We start from the raw sequence: 15,328 nt of genomic DNA on the forward strand, positions 1-15,328 counted from the left end.
CCATACTTCTGTGAAAAGTGGCTGGCCAGAAATTTTCTTACATATTCTGTCTGCACATGCACAATATAATCAGTCTGAGTTAGGCTCATGAATCACGAGAGTTAGGCTTGAGCCTATCAATAGTTTAGCTCTTTGTTGAATAATGTTTTTAATACTGCTTCCCCAGAGGAGTAGTGGGAGCCACTTGCTGGGGTAAATATTCAGTGATTGAGACACTTTGGAAAATGATCAGACCCATGGTTTGACCACCAGTGTGCTCAAAAAAGTTGGTGAAATTTGCCAGGCTGAAGAAATGCTGGGTTTTTTTGTGGGGGAGGGCTTTATCTCATGACCCCCTTGGTCAAATGGCCCCAAATTTGGATCACTAACCCTACCCCAGACCCCCATGAGCACACCAAATTTCAAGTGATCCAATAAGAATGCCGTTCTTAGAGCACTTAGAAGAGTCATCCTTTATACTGAACAGGTTTATCCACCCTAATTAGACTGGGTCTGGCACTCCCCGGTACTGTGTATATCTGGGTTCTCTGCTAACAGCAGTACATTTACACCATATGACATATTGCTCTAACAGCTCTGCCTGATGAGCAGATTTGGCTCATTCCTGATTTTATTTTTGTTCAAGTTTCTGGTAAACATGGCCTAAGTTTAACACACAGCCTTAACAAGGGAAATAAAAAAATCAGCAGTCTGAGGTATCTGACTTACTATACTTTTTTTTTTTTTTTTAAAGTAATGCTAGTGATAATTTTACAGCCTTAATATGTCATGCTAGCTATCAGGGCTACAAACAAATACTCTGTACTGTTGGTAAACTTAGGTTACTGGCTTGGCAGTAGAATAAAGTAATAGACATGGCAGATTGTGAAATATTAGACCTTAAAGTTACATTATTCTGATTACCATGCTGCTTTTCTCTTCCAATTTATGCAATATTGTATTGCATATGAAAGCATTTTGGATTCTGATTACTGTTCTAACCTTGGTGTGTTCCTAAATACCAAACCTTAAACCTGCATCATTCATTTCACCTTGATTTCTCCCGCTACACTTCAGTTTCAACTTGATTTTAATAGATAATCTTATAAATTTGTAGGTTTGGAGATCAATATTTTTCAACATGGGAATGAAAATATTTCAGTCCCAGCCTGTGTGTGTGTACAAACCTCTGTTACAAATTGACTTATTACCTATTTGCCCTGTTTTGGGGGACCATTGGTCAATTGGCTTACTAGATATTACTTTACCACACAAAATACCTTTTGGCTGTTTTTTCTTTGCAGAGAATTGCTTGTATTGAGTGATTCTGTTACTTGTACTTGGTTATCCCTTCAAACACATACATTATTTCCCATTTTTCGGTTTACTCATGGAAGAATTCTGGGCCAAAAAATTAAAAATTGGAACCAAAAAAAATTTTGGAAAATTCTGCATATTTTATTTGTCAAAATAACACAATATAATCATGCCAGTTACAATTATTTTGGTAATTTATTTCAAAATATCTGTCAGCAAGTATGTCTGTAACAGTATGGACCAAAAGGAAAAAAAAGAAAGATTTTTTGTTTTGTTTTGACAAATAGATTCCTTACGAGGCATATTATACAGAACTTTGTATAATTCGTTTAAATTACAATACAGAACTGTATTTCCTGCACCTGTGAGAAGCAGTGCAAAGGCTTGGGGCAGTCAGGGGTAGTGGAAGAGCTGAGTGTGAGAGAAGGAGCCTAGGACTGAACCTGAAGGGTGTTAGGTGTGGGTGGGAGGTTTTTCTTTGGATGTGGGCGTGGGATTGTCAGGGTGTTGAGAAGCCTACCCGATGCGGACCCTGACTGTCCCCAAGCCTCTCCCATTCAGTCAGGTACATCTGCCCCTGTCCCCTTACCCCTCATTTCCATGGGTCTCTGCAGCCCCCATCCCCATGCTCAACACTGTCACCCCATTAGCTCCTGAGGCCATGCTCCAGTCTGTCCCCCCACTAGCCATTCTGAACCCCAGTGTATGACCCCCTGCAGCAGCCCTGTGTGCCCCACTCTGTCCTAACCTGGCTCCACAGGCAGGGTGCTGGGGGAATTCTGCAACATTGGGCATAGAATTTTGTGTATTCCAGCATAAAAAACATTTTGCCTGAGAAATGCTGCAGTTCCGCCTTTTTCCCACCAGAGGCCACTGAGGCGCCAGAACAGCCAACTGTTTTCATGCTAGCTGTTCTAGCGCCACAGCGGCCTCTGGTGGGCAAAAGTCGGAACTGCAGCATTTCCTCTGCAAAATGTTTTTTATGCGGGAAAATACAAAATTATGCGAGACAAATGAATTTTGCATGTCGGCAGATGCGCAGAATTCCCCCAGGAGTATCTGTTGTAAGAACAGTATCCAAGATACATAATTGTTAGAGTAATTATGTTCCCTAAGCAGCATAACAAAATAAAAATAAAACCATCTGTAGTAGTATATTACCTGCAGATATTTCAGATCAGGTAGTCCAGAAGGAACCTTTTTCAGTTTGTTGTTTTCTAGATGTATTTCTCGTACATTTGGTATACTGGAAAAACTTCCATTTTCCACATCTTTGATTTTATTGTTTCCCAGTCCCAGCCTAGAAATAAAACAAGAAAACTTAACTGCTGATACATGGTGATTTATAGCAGCGTTGCTGAGCGTCCTTTTCAATCAAGTTTTGTATACAGGAGAAAACTAAAAATCAGAAAAGGAAAAAATGTTAATTTTGATATAAAATAAATCAGCATTGCTTTATGGAACTAATCTGGAACAGAACATTTGCCCAATTTAGCTTCACTTAAAGGGCTATTGTACATTAGTTATTTGGTCAATTGTACATTAGTTATTCAGTTGGTATGCAATAGTTATTCTATCAGGAGCAAACATTAAAACAAAACAAAAATCAGCAGTATTTGTATAAATAAATCATACTCTTTAAACAGATAGTATACCCAATCAATACATTTATGCACAATGAAAAATAATATTTTTGTATTGTTATAATATAGACACAGTAGCAGGAAAAATTAAAATTTTTATATAACGAAATTTAATCATTTTCAGCTTCGTGTAACTCTTCATATACCTCACTTTTATTTTCTACTTTCAGATTTCCTCTTCACATAAATTGTCACTCACACTTTAACTTAGTCTAAGACAGTGACTAGCTGCAGGGCTAAAAATATTATTTCAAAATGTTAAGGGGCCAAAATTGAGGAAGGGAAGATTATGTAAAGCTCTCTTCACTCCTCTCTGTTCTAGTTGCTTTCACTGAATTAGAAGCCTTGCAACCAGCTCCCAGTTTAGGTTTCTAAGAGCAAATTCTAGATTCAAAGTTACTCAGCCACTTTTTCAGAGAACCAGCTGGGCCTTGGAGAGGGACTTTCCTACTTATACTCTCCTGCCCTTTTCCCATGCACTCTCTGCTGGGTGCCCTAGTTCCTCCTGCACTAGTTACTGCTTTTTCCTCTTCCCCCCCCTTGTGAAGAACTGCATGACTCCAGCCAGCTCTCCACTTTCTCAGTACCTTTCTCCCCACCTCTTAAAGAAGCAGAAGCTCAGAACTGCGTTATTCTTCACTAGCCCTCCCCTTTCTGCGTGGGGAAAAGAGTACCAGGAAACATATTATGATGAATCTGCTGAGCAGAAATGTGACAGTAAAAAGGAATATGATGAGTCTGCTGCTGCTTTTTCCCCACACTGCTCGGGGGGCAATAGATCTCCAGCAGAGGAGGATAATTGTGTCAGTTAGGAGACAGTTGGGAAAAGTGATCATGGAGGCAGGGTATGTGCAGATCTGGGAGGAGGCCGTGTGAAGTTAGTTGGTGGAGTAGATTGAACCAGCCAGGTATTTAGAGCCTCTAGAGCCTGAGCACCTGAAGCACTTAGAGTACTTGCCTGAACCTGGTATCTCTTGGCATGCTCCTAGGCACTCTGTCAAAACAAAGACTGGTGTACCAAACATCACTCCAAAAGCAAATTTCAAATTTTCTTCTATCGTGTTTTCCCTCAACAGTCACATTAAAGAGCCCTTTGGGCCACAAGTTGGACATCACTGTTCTAGTGTAATTACAAAATTAATGTTTTAAGCTATTTCACCATACAGTACCCGATCCCAAAAATGGTTGCCAAAAGTGATGGAGAAAATCCTGGAAATTTTGACGTTCCACCAAGTAGTGCTTCTTGGAGGAATCATTCTACATATTGCATTTTACCTTTGAAGATCTTTGTACCGAATAAAATCCTCAAGTTCAACTGCAGTAATTTTGTTGTCATCTAGATGAAGCTCTAGTAAAGAGGATGGTAGCCCTAAAGGGAAGAAAAATCAATGTAATTTAATTGGTTAAAATATTTATATTTATTAAATTCTCAACTACTTCCTCCCTTTTATTTTGGGGAGGGTTGGAAAGGTGCTGGATAGGACTGGTTTGATGTCCGGATCAAAAAATATTCAGCAGATATAAATGTATGTTATGTTTTTGATTTTTCTAGACTTCTTCATTTGTGGTTTAAATCGATAGGGTTTGTTTTTCAAAAGAATTATCAACCTGAATATTTGTTTTTTCTCCTTGAAATTTTATAATCAACAATAAATGGACATTGACTAATTATTCATGGTCTGTTTTTAAAATAAATTAATATATTATTCTTACCCTAGATTAGTTAAATGTTCTGGTAAATTGATTAGATATTTTTATAAGTATTTTAATTATAGTGTCCAATACCTTTAGATTTCTGCTGTCTTTTTAATTATTGTTGTTGGATTTTTGTTTATATGGTCAAACTCTTCCACCTTCACTGATGTTGAGTAATACTTTATTTACTCCATGAATAATCTCACTGAAATCCATGTATCTACTTGTAAATAAGGGTGAAAGAATCAGGCCTATAGATGGTACTGGATTGTGCTGCTGTTCAGGTTTGGGAATAACCTACGGATTCCCAGACCAGTGGAGAATCATGCTTAGCATGGATTAAATGTTTTATTAGGCACAATGGTGCAAGATCACATTTCACTCATAATCATAAGCCCAGGCGTAACTCAATATAGCAAGGACATGAAGAGTGGTTTTGGAGGAGTTTGTGTTTTGCCCATCTGAAAAGTTAAGTGCTCACAAAGAGGCATGATCAAGGAGGAATCGTATCCAGTAATTGTCCTCTATGTCGAATCAAAAGCTTGGATTCTTAATGCTTCAACTTCTTGAGAAGCATCGCTGTTAACAGAAAAAAAAAACTAAAATTTGAATGGAAAGGAAGTATTACTTGGAAAGTTGATCATTATGTAGGTTACTTGGAAGAGGAATAAAAAAGAAAATAACTGTTATTTCAGATTGACTGACTAAGTATCTGTGGCAATTTTCAGTTACGACACTGGCTAATTCCCAGGTATTCTTAGACCTGCATGGTTCTTAAGCATTTGGGAGAAGCTGCCAGAGGAAAGTTAAAAGAGGGAGTTGCAATTTGTTGGGAGGCCTGGCCCAGTTCATTCTCTGGGCTATGCTGAATTGCCCCTCCTTGCTGTTGGTTGGTTTGTTACTGTTTCTGCTGCTTCGTGACCTGAATGAAGATGGCATGCACCATCTGGACAGAGTGGGAGAAGTGAATCTCCTCAACCACTGAGAATAAGAGAGTGTCTACCAGTGCTCAGTAACAGCATTCCAAGGATGAAAAAGGCAGAAGGGAAGGATGGGCAGCTGCTTGTGATGGAGTAGAGAGAGAGGAACAAATTTAGAACCCATTGGATGGAATATAAAATATTATTTTGAATATTGTAATGTTATACTACAGAAATTCAAAGAAAAATAATAGATATAAAATCAGGCTATTCAGGAGAACATTGATGTAGGGGAAGATTCTTATTGTACGTAGCACATATCTGAAAGATTTATAGATTATTCGGGCATATCCTTACTAGAAAAAAGAACCCATACCTTTGGGAACTGAGGTCAGTTTAGCTTCTGCAATTCTAATGTGATAGACTGTCACTCCTTCAAAAGAACCTGGTTCTATTCCATCATTGTCCAAAGGATTTGCACTCATTTCTGCCAAAGCAAGTGTTTTATAAGTAAACTAATACACATTGCATATCAATTCCAGTATGTCTAATTATACAGGATTTACTAAAAGCAACTCTGCTTTCACCTCACTTGTAATCATTATGACTGTTTTGGTAATTTGATTTGAAAAAAAACAAAACAAAACCATGGTTTACATGACTGAGTTTTAAAATTTCCATGCTATAATTCAGAGGAGATTGTCCTGGGATTATGCAGTTTGTGCATACTTCTTTTTAAATGGCAAATCAACCCTGCCCTCTCCCTCCCACCGAATTCTGCATTGCAAAACAGTCTGGAGCTCCATCAACCTCACTATGATCATGGATTATAATTGGAATTTTGAAGTGGCTCCCGTTGGCTATGCAGGAGCAGCTGGGTGCTACCCGTTGGCCTCTTTGGAGAGGTACATGTCTCTAACAGTTTTGCCTGAGTAAGGATTGCATGTTTTGACCTGCGGAGTTACCAAAACCTGACCCACTACCTATACAGTTAGGTAGATTTGAATTTAATTTATGTAAAGCAAATAAAAGATGCTTTAATTGATGATGGTGTGTCAAATTTTCCCTAATATAGATATCTTGCTTTAAAGAGGAACTTCTATATAAGGAACATATGAACAGAAACTACATGTAGGAAACAAAGTTTGCCAGTAAATATATATTCTTTGCTGCTACTTCAGATTTTGCATTTTTGAATCTGAGCCTTTTTTTCCCCTGTCCTGAGTTAGCTTTTGTGTTTTCTCCTGTGGTGAAATCCATGGCATCATAATCAGTTGTCCATGAAATGTGACCTCTCAAATTCAGTGATCAACCTTCATAGAAAGAATAAGTAAAGAAGCTGAGCTGTGACGGAGCCAACTCATTTGAGGTTGTAGCTGAACCCAAGGTTTTGGCCAGCTGCCTCACAAGATCATTAATATTTGGATGTAGATGAATTTCATTCTGAATTTAGCTGTTTTTCAAGAACATGTAGCAATTTAGCATTTTCACCAACTTGTGTTAGTAAAATTGGCAAAATAACATTTTATTAATAAAGCTAATAAAACTTCTATAATATTTCCATAGTGATTTACGACCCGATTATGCAGTCACTCTGTATAGAACTCTCATGCTCTTGGAGTTGTGTATGTAGATTAGCTATGATGTCTGTACTGTATTTATTAGCACATTTGCCATATTGCTTAATGCAATCCTGAAATATTTTTGTCGACTGGTGACATGCAGTCATTTTAATACTGTTCCAATAAGACGGACTTACCCAAAACATGTAAAGCCTTCATTCCTTGAAATGCTTCCTTTTGTACTTTCTTAACCTTATTATCATGAATTCGTAGCTCTGCTAAAGATTTTGGCAGGTTTGCTGGGATCTCAGTTAACTGGTTATGGGACAAGTACAGCCGTCGCAACTTCTTTGTTGATTGAAAGGCTTTTGGGTGGATCTTAAATATTTTGTTGTTGTTCAAAGCCAGTGCCTAAGAAATATGTGAAAAGTAAGAAAACAGTATCTATATTGGATTTTTATGATCATGCATTTGTGAGGACATTGATAAATATTTTTAGTAATTACATATGCATTTTTTATGGAGTAGTAGAAATGTAGGGCTGGAAGGCACCTTGGTCTAGGTATACTTGGTCCTGCATCAGTGCAGGAGGCATATAGCCTCCTGCACTGATGCAGGACCAAGTATACCTAGACCATCACTGTCAGATGTTTGTCCAACTTGTTCTTAAAAACCTCCAATGACTGGGATTCCACAACCTCTCTTGAAAGCCTATCCCAAAGCATATCTACCCTTGCCGTTAGAAAGTTTTTTCTCATTTCTAACATAAACCTCCCTTGCTGAAGATTAAGCCCATTATCTCTTGTCCTACCTTTGGGTTAACAAGGAGACCAATTGATCATCATCCTCTTACCATTCTCTTTATAGCAGACCTTAACATATTTGAAGATGGTCAGCCTCTGCCCCTAGTCTTCTTTTCCCAAAGCTAAACATGTCTAGTTTTTTTAACCCTTTCCTCATAGTCAAGTTTTCTAAACCTTTTATCATCTTTTGTTGCTCTCCTCTGGAGACTCTCCAGTTCGTCCACTTCTTTCTGAAAGTGTGGTGCCCAGAACTGGACACAGTACTCCAGCTGAGGCCTCACCAGTGCTGAGTAGAATGGGACAATTAACTCTCATGATTTAGATGCGACCCTCCTATTGGTACAACCTAGAATATTAGCCTTTTTTGCAGCTGCATCACGCTGTTGACTCACATTGAACTTGTGATTCTACTATAACCTCCCCCCTCTATCCTTTCCTAGCTAGTTATTCCCCATTTTGTAGTTGTGCATTTGATTTTTGCTTCCTGTGTGTAATACTTTGCACTTGTCTTTATTGAATTTCATTTTGTTGTTTTCAGACCATCATCTAATTTGTCAAGGCTGTTTTGAATTCTAATCCTATCTTCCAAAGTGCTTGCAACGCCTCTCAGCTTGATGTCATCCACGGATTTTTATGGCATGGTCTCCAACCCATTATCCAAGTCATTAGTGAAAATATTGAATAGAACAAGACACAGGACAGACCCTAGGTGGACTAGATGCGTCCACCTAGCTTGACAGTGAACCAATGAGAACTAATCTTTGAATATGATCTTTCAACCAGTTGTGCACCCCTTTAAAGTAATTATAGACCACATTTCCCTAGCTTGTTTATGAGAATGTCATGCATGTCCAAAGCCTTACTAAAATCAAAATATATCACAGCTACAGCTTTCCCCATCTACTAGGCCAGTAACCCTGTCAAAAAAGTAAACTATGTTGGTTTGGTATAATTTGTTCTTGACAGATCCACACTGGCTATTCTTTATAACCCTATTATCTACTAGGTGCTTACAAATTGATTGTTTAATGATTTGTTCCAATATCCTTCCAGGTATCAAAATTAGGTTGAGTGGTCTATAATTCCGCGGGTCCTCTTTGTTTCCCTTTTTAAAGACAGGTACTATGTTTGCCCTTCTCCAGTCCTTTGAGACCTCACTTGTCTCCATGTGTTCTTGAAGATAATTGCTAACTGTTCCAAAGTTGCTTCAGCTAGTTCCTTTAAGTACCCCAGGTTGAATTTTATCAAGCCCTGATGTCTCGAATACATTTAACTTATCTAAATATTCTTTAACTTCCTTATTTTGGCTTGTGTTCCTTTCCCCTGGATATTAATATTAACTATGTTAATTATCTGGTTGTTATTAACCTTTTTAGTGAAGACTGAAGCCAAGTAGGTATTAAACACCTCAGCCTTTTTGATGTCATCTGTTATTTAGCTCTCCTTCCCTGCTGAGGCAGAGGATAACCTACATTTTCCTTGCTCCTCATGTATTTAAATAATGTCATCTTATTGCCTTTTATGTCCCTTGCTTGATGTAATTCATTTTGTGCTTTAGCCTTTCTGATTTTGTCCCTACATGGTTGCACTATTCTTTTGTACTCATCCTTAGCAATTTGTCCATGCTTTTTATAGGATTACTTTTTGATTTTCAGGTCATTAAAGAGTTCCTGATTTCTAATTTAACATACATACTGAGACTTGGAAATGAGAACTTACTTACTAATAATTGACTGCATAAATGCAGTTGCTTTTGTTTCCAATAGCTTTTGTTTTAAAACATCTTGCATGTTGTATGTTTTACTTAATCGTAAAATCCATAAAAATTGAATTACTCAAAAAATGTACCGAGAACTTGAAGCTTCCACAAAAAGTAAGAGAAAAGTGCTGTTGGGATGCAGCAAAGATGAGTGATTGTGAGAGGGAAGCTAATCTCATATTCTCATGATTGTTAAAGCAAGCTGTGCAACAAATATTTTGCTCCTTTTGCTGACTGTTTACTGTTCAGTGTAGTAAGCAAAATGACATGTCTACTGATGGGAATAAATCGTATGATTTCTGCTTTTTTATATATTCATTGTTTCAGATATAACATACCAGTGATGCTGTAGTCACATTTTTGAAGGCCATGAGCCAATACAGCTAAATACAGTTGGGAAAGCCAAATAATGAGGAAAGAGTTAGATTTATTTTCTAACTGGCATCAAGAAGTGCTCGCCCCCATTTTGGACTGGCAGACTGTCTCCATCTAGATTTGTTTTGTTGTTTTATGTTAATTTTTTTTTTTTTATAAAACAAATATCCCAACTGAAATTGCTATCTTTCAACACCAGCTTTCAATTCCCCATGATTATTGTGGGACAAAAAGTGCCCTTGGTGGATGTGGGGAAAGGAGGATGGGCATATTGTGAAAAGTCAAACAAAGAGGGAAACAGGCAGTATGTTAGAGAGATTCGAAGGTTAAATCGTGTGATGTACTGAGAGTCCTCTACTCATGTTTTAGTCAAAGGATGTTGAATGTGCTCAGCACCCTGCAAGAACTGAAAAAAGAGCAAGTAAATAAATTGTATGAGGTATAATATGGGAAAATTAGGAATTATGGTAAAGGGGAGGAATAAAATATTTTCTCCCCACTGTCATATCTCAGTCCTTTTCAAGACTTTTGTCTCTGTCTAAGTACTGCTACTGGAGAGGAGGTTGATGTATTCGAAATGGTTTATTAATGAAAATCTGCCCAGCCAGAATTAAAAGGAATGGGTAAATTGTATATAACAACAAAAACATTTAATTTGTCTTACTTTCCATTATATTTGAACTCTGATGTACTTTAAATTATTTTCTGTTCATTTAAACAAATATCCCTCCTTTTGATAGGTCTCTTAATCTTGCTTTCTCTGTGGTCTTCTAGAAATCATTGCCTCACTAGTTGAGGGCCTGCCATGTGAGTATGATCGATACATTGTGTTACTTGAGATTATTTTGCACATAAGATTATACTTTTATATTTCAGTGTCATGACTGTTCATGTTTCTACTTTCCACTGCTTCAGAGAGTACTGTCAAAATGTTGTTACTCTCTGTGATGGGATCCCCGGGGAGCAGCCTAGGACTGTGGGACCACTGTGCCCCCTTAACTCTATCCAGCCTGGGCTGTCTCTCACAATGCCTTGTTAGTGACCAGCATTAAACCCCTCCAGGTGCTATCACCACTCAACACAACCACATGCAGAGACCCACACCCAGCTAGATTGCATGAATGCTCCCAGAGCCACTCATGAATCACACAGAGAAAGGCACCAGAGCCAAATACCCCAGCTCCCAGCACTGTACCTCAGGAATATACCGTCTTGCACGGCTCAATATGAGAAATGCACATTTATTAATTGGTTCACCACTTCATTAATGGAAAGTGGATATACATTAGCCTTTGCAAACGTGAGCAGATTACCAAACACTTCAGGCAAACTCCCTGGTAAAGATAAACAGTTAAACAAATTTATTGACTGCAAAACGTAGATTTTAAGTGATTATAAGTGACAGGTAAAAAGTCAGAGTTAGTTACCACAATAAAATATAAGCACACAGTCTAAACTCTGAGCAACCCTATTAGACTGGGGCTGGAGGTCAGCCCCCGCCACCTGCTTCTCCGAGGCCCCCAGGGACCGCTGCTCTGATGGCCCCTAGTGTGGACCCTGAAACCCTTGCTGCTCCGGGACCGCTGCTCCAGCGGCCCCCAGGGCCAGTGGTACTAGCCACTGTTTGGGCAGCCCTAGGGCTGCCCCAGCAGTGCCACTGCCCCCAGGGCTGCCCCAGCAGCAGCCGTGCGACTGACCACAGGGTCTGCCCCAGCCGCCGGCTCTGAGGCCTCCCTAGCAGCCGCCTGGACGTCTCACCCTGGGATCTGCCCCAGCAGCTGCTCGGGCGGCCCTGGGGTCAGCCATACCGGCAGCTGCAGAGGTCCCGGAAAGTCATGGAATCCATGACTTCTCTGACAGACTTGCAGCCTTAGTAATTAGTAATGGCTCCTGATTAATCTCTGGTTCCAGAGTAGCAGCCGTGTTAGTCTGTATTCGCAAAAAGAAAAGGAGTACCTGTGGCACCTTAGAGACTAACAAATTTATTTGAGCATAAGCTTTCATGGGTTACAGCCGACTTCATCAGATGCATACTTGGTCAGCTCACTTCATTGGATGCATCCGTATTCGCAAAAAGAAAAGGAGTACTTGTGGCACCTTAGAGACTAACCTTTTCTTTTTGCGAATACAGACTAACACGGCTGTTACTCTGAAACCTTTCTTTTTTTGATTAATCTCTGTGTTCTTACACTGGAGGTTAGTATCAGTTAGTGTTCACTTAAATAAAAAATTAGTTCTTTGTTAACTTCCTGTAACGTTCATATTGATTACATTTTTGCGTCTGCATACAATGCATTTCACAAGTAGACACTACGTGTGGCAACCACTAAGGTTGTATAATACCTATTTTCTCTACTACCAATGAATCCACAATAAGTAAAAGCTCTATTGATAGACTGCGGAGTAAATTAGATTTGCTAAACTTTCATTTGTTGTTGAGAAACCAAGTGCTGTTGGAAAGGACTTTTTCCATCAGTCAAATCTATCTATCCTGTATTTATTACCATGAAATTGGGAGTCCCTTTTTAAGGTACTCCATGTTGGTCAGTTGACCTTGACTTGACTTGACTTTTTTTTTTTTTTACTTTGAGTTCAGGTGTGGATTTGTTATTTTCTTTTCTTTTTGTGTATGGTGGCTGTCTATTATGTCTAAAAACTGAATTAAGAGACTATTAAAGAAACCAAGATATACTCCATGAGCTGTGAGGAGATAGAAGATATGGGGAAAAAATCTCAAATATGTGTGAGATAGGAGGAATTTTGCAAAAAGCATGTGATTTTTATTTTTGTTTACCATAATTGTTTATACAGATTTTCCTGATCTAGACCTCCCAGTCACCCCAGCTTGTCCTATTTTCCTTGCACTGCTGGAAGGGAGTATCAGGTACAATCCTGTCTCATTGATATAGTCTAGTTTTAAAGTGTCATTTTCTCATCATAATTTTTAATCATTTTCATATTATTTTAACTTAGTATGCTTACCTATATCTTAAAGAATTAATAAGGCAGACAGGATTTTCAAAGGAGCTCAGTGTTGGCCTTACATTGTTTCATTTGAAGTTAATGGGAGTTTTACCATTCACTTCAATGGAGGCAGAGTTAGGTGCTTTTGAAAATTCCTCCCTGACATCTGCTTCACATGTGGGATTAAGTTTATGGCTGTTGGTTACAGTTCTTAGATGGGGAGAGTGGGAATTTGTCTTATAATCAGTTAAAGCTGAGAGAAATTTCTCTCTGGGTATTTAAAAGCTTGAATGTATTTTCCCTGCCCATGGCATGTGTCTAGATGTTGTGAGCTCCATGTAAACTGACAAGATTGCAGTCTGTAATGTGTATGCACCCAGAGTTGAAGGTATCAAAATATTTTATTCTAATTCATCTAAATTATTGTAGAAGGAAGGATATAACTTATATAAATAAATAAATGAATAAAAATCTTAGTTGCCTAAATAAGACTCAATCAGAAAATAACGAACTTACATAAAGTGATGTGAGTCCTTTGAGATCATTTTCCTTGACCTCTTTAATTTTGTTGTTTTGAAGGTCTATCATGCGAGTATCAGATGGAATATTGTTTGGTATTGAAGTCAAACCTATTTAGTGTTAATGATAAACAAAAATATATATAAATGCCTACTATGTTGATATACAGAAAACCATTAACTGCTAAGCAGGATAACACAATGACAATGTAAATGTGTGGTTTTTAGTTCTGCTTTGAATACATAAGTTGTTAGGTAAGTTTAGCTTATAATTTTAGCTTTCAAAAAAAGTTTCATATTTATACAAAGCTCAACATCAGCCCACAATTCCCATGAATTGTTTTCAGTATTCCATTGAAACAGTTTCTTTTTAAAAGTATAAAATTCATCTGTCATTTTCCCAAAAGATTGTATCTTCCTCTTAAAGTGTAGGCACCAGAAAGTGAAACTGAGTAGGAATTGACTGTATAAAATAAAAAGTTAAACTGCCTAGTCTACTTTTTGTACTTTAAGAAGCTTGGATATTGAAAATAAATAATAATACTTAAACACGTTTCTAATTCATAGATCTCAAAGTGTTTTAGAAAAACAGATAAGCATTTTTTCTCCATTTCACAGATGGGTAAACTGTGACACAGAGAGATCATACTGAGTTAGAATAGAGCTCAGCTCTCTTGACTCCCATGATGGTACTCTTCTATACAGGACATTTTAAAATAACGAGATTTATCTTCACTTGCACTTTCAGTAAAAAATAGTTTGTTAGGATTACTCAAAATAAAATGTACATATCCTCTTTGCTTGTTAAACTAAATGGTTATGATTAGAAAAGTTACAATAAAGTGGCTTCATGGGATTCAATAATTCAGTGGATTCATATTATGTATGATCAGTTTACAAGTCAAAATATGATTTTTAAAAAACTATTTGTAATGTAATCTCTACCTTTGATCTGAAATTCAAATGTAGTCCTTATTTTTCTTTGCTAACTATTGATTTATAAGGCAGAATTGAATCTGGTGTGTTCTTCCAGAGTACTTTGTGTTCTTCAGAATTAAGAGGAGTAAAAGCTACTATTTGTCAGTAAAGTAAGTAGATATGACTTTAAATACAGAGTGGAAGTTTCGTTGGGGAGAAGTAAAGTGGGGTGTGGAGGGATTTTTCATTGGTCTTCTGCATTGCAATGAATTTCACCTTGGATGTTTAACACATTTTAAAATCAGATCAGTCCCACTTCTTGTATTTGGCAACCTGAGTTCAGGGTTTAGTTTTGTTTTTTGCTGCTCCAGTTAATGATCTTATTGTCTTCAGCTTTGGTTGCTGGCTGTCATGAATAGACGAATTCTGAGGATTTCTAACTGTGCCTTTTTAAACTTGAGTTTGAATCCCCAAAATAATGTAAATTAATTTGAGCAATATACACTTCTTCATTAAACATAAAATGTAAGTTTAGAACAACAGCATGCAATAGGAAATACAATCTTATCCTCTGTAAAAGGCTCACTGTCAGACCTGGTTCGGCTTCCATCCCATTGCACATATATTATATGAGACAGAGGCTGCTGCCTGCAGCTGTGGACCCTCTGTTCCTCTCTCCCCACTTCCTCCCATCCAGGAACTGGAGAAAGGCCTATCAGGGAAGGATGGGAAACTAAGCAGGAACTGACAGGAGATTCCAGATAGGAGAGAATTCAGACCATGGCCTCAGGAAGGCAGTGGGGAAGAAGAGGGTATAGCACTCCTAAGGTAGAGTCCAGACAGCAGTACTTGTTCTGGGGGAGGAAGGTGTACTT

At 38.1% G+C, this 15,328-nt stretch overlaps 2 protein-coding genes across 4 annotated transcripts in view; one reads left to right on the forward strand and one right to left on the reverse strand.

Annotated features, from left to right (window-relative positions):
- The window catches only part of CENPP (centromere protein P), a 319,800-nt gene that overhangs the window by 144,447 nt on the left and 160,025 nt on the right, over nt 1-15,328 (forward strand). The gene's annotated exons all lie outside the window — the stretch shown is intronic.
- ASPN (asporin) overlaps nt 1-15,328 on the reverse strand; it is a 30,210-nt gene that overhangs the window by 8,969 nt on the left and 5,913 nt on the right. Inside the window, exons 2-6 of the mRNA XM_073352364.1 lie at nt 13,534-13,646; nt 7,314-7,527; nt 5,931-6,041; nt 4,215-4,308; nt 2,458-2,596 (exon numbers count right to left, since the gene is read on the reverse strand). Coding sequence (XP_073208465.1) covers nt 2,458-2,596; nt 4,215-4,308; nt 5,931-6,041; nt 7,314-7,527; nt 13,534-13,646 — 671 coding nt within the window. The remainder of the gene's footprint in view (nt 1-2,457; nt 2,597-4,214; nt 4,309-5,930; nt 6,042-7,313; nt 7,528-13,533; nt 13,647-15,328) is intronic.

The sequence above is a fragment of the Lepidochelys kempii genome, chromosome 7 (assembly GCF_965140285.1).
Source record: "Lepidochelys kempii isolate rLepKem1 chromosome 7, rLepKem1.hap1, whole genome shotgun sequence".
Lineage (NCBI taxonomy): Eukaryota > Metazoa > Chordata > Testudines > Cheloniidae > Lepidochelys > Lepidochelys kempii.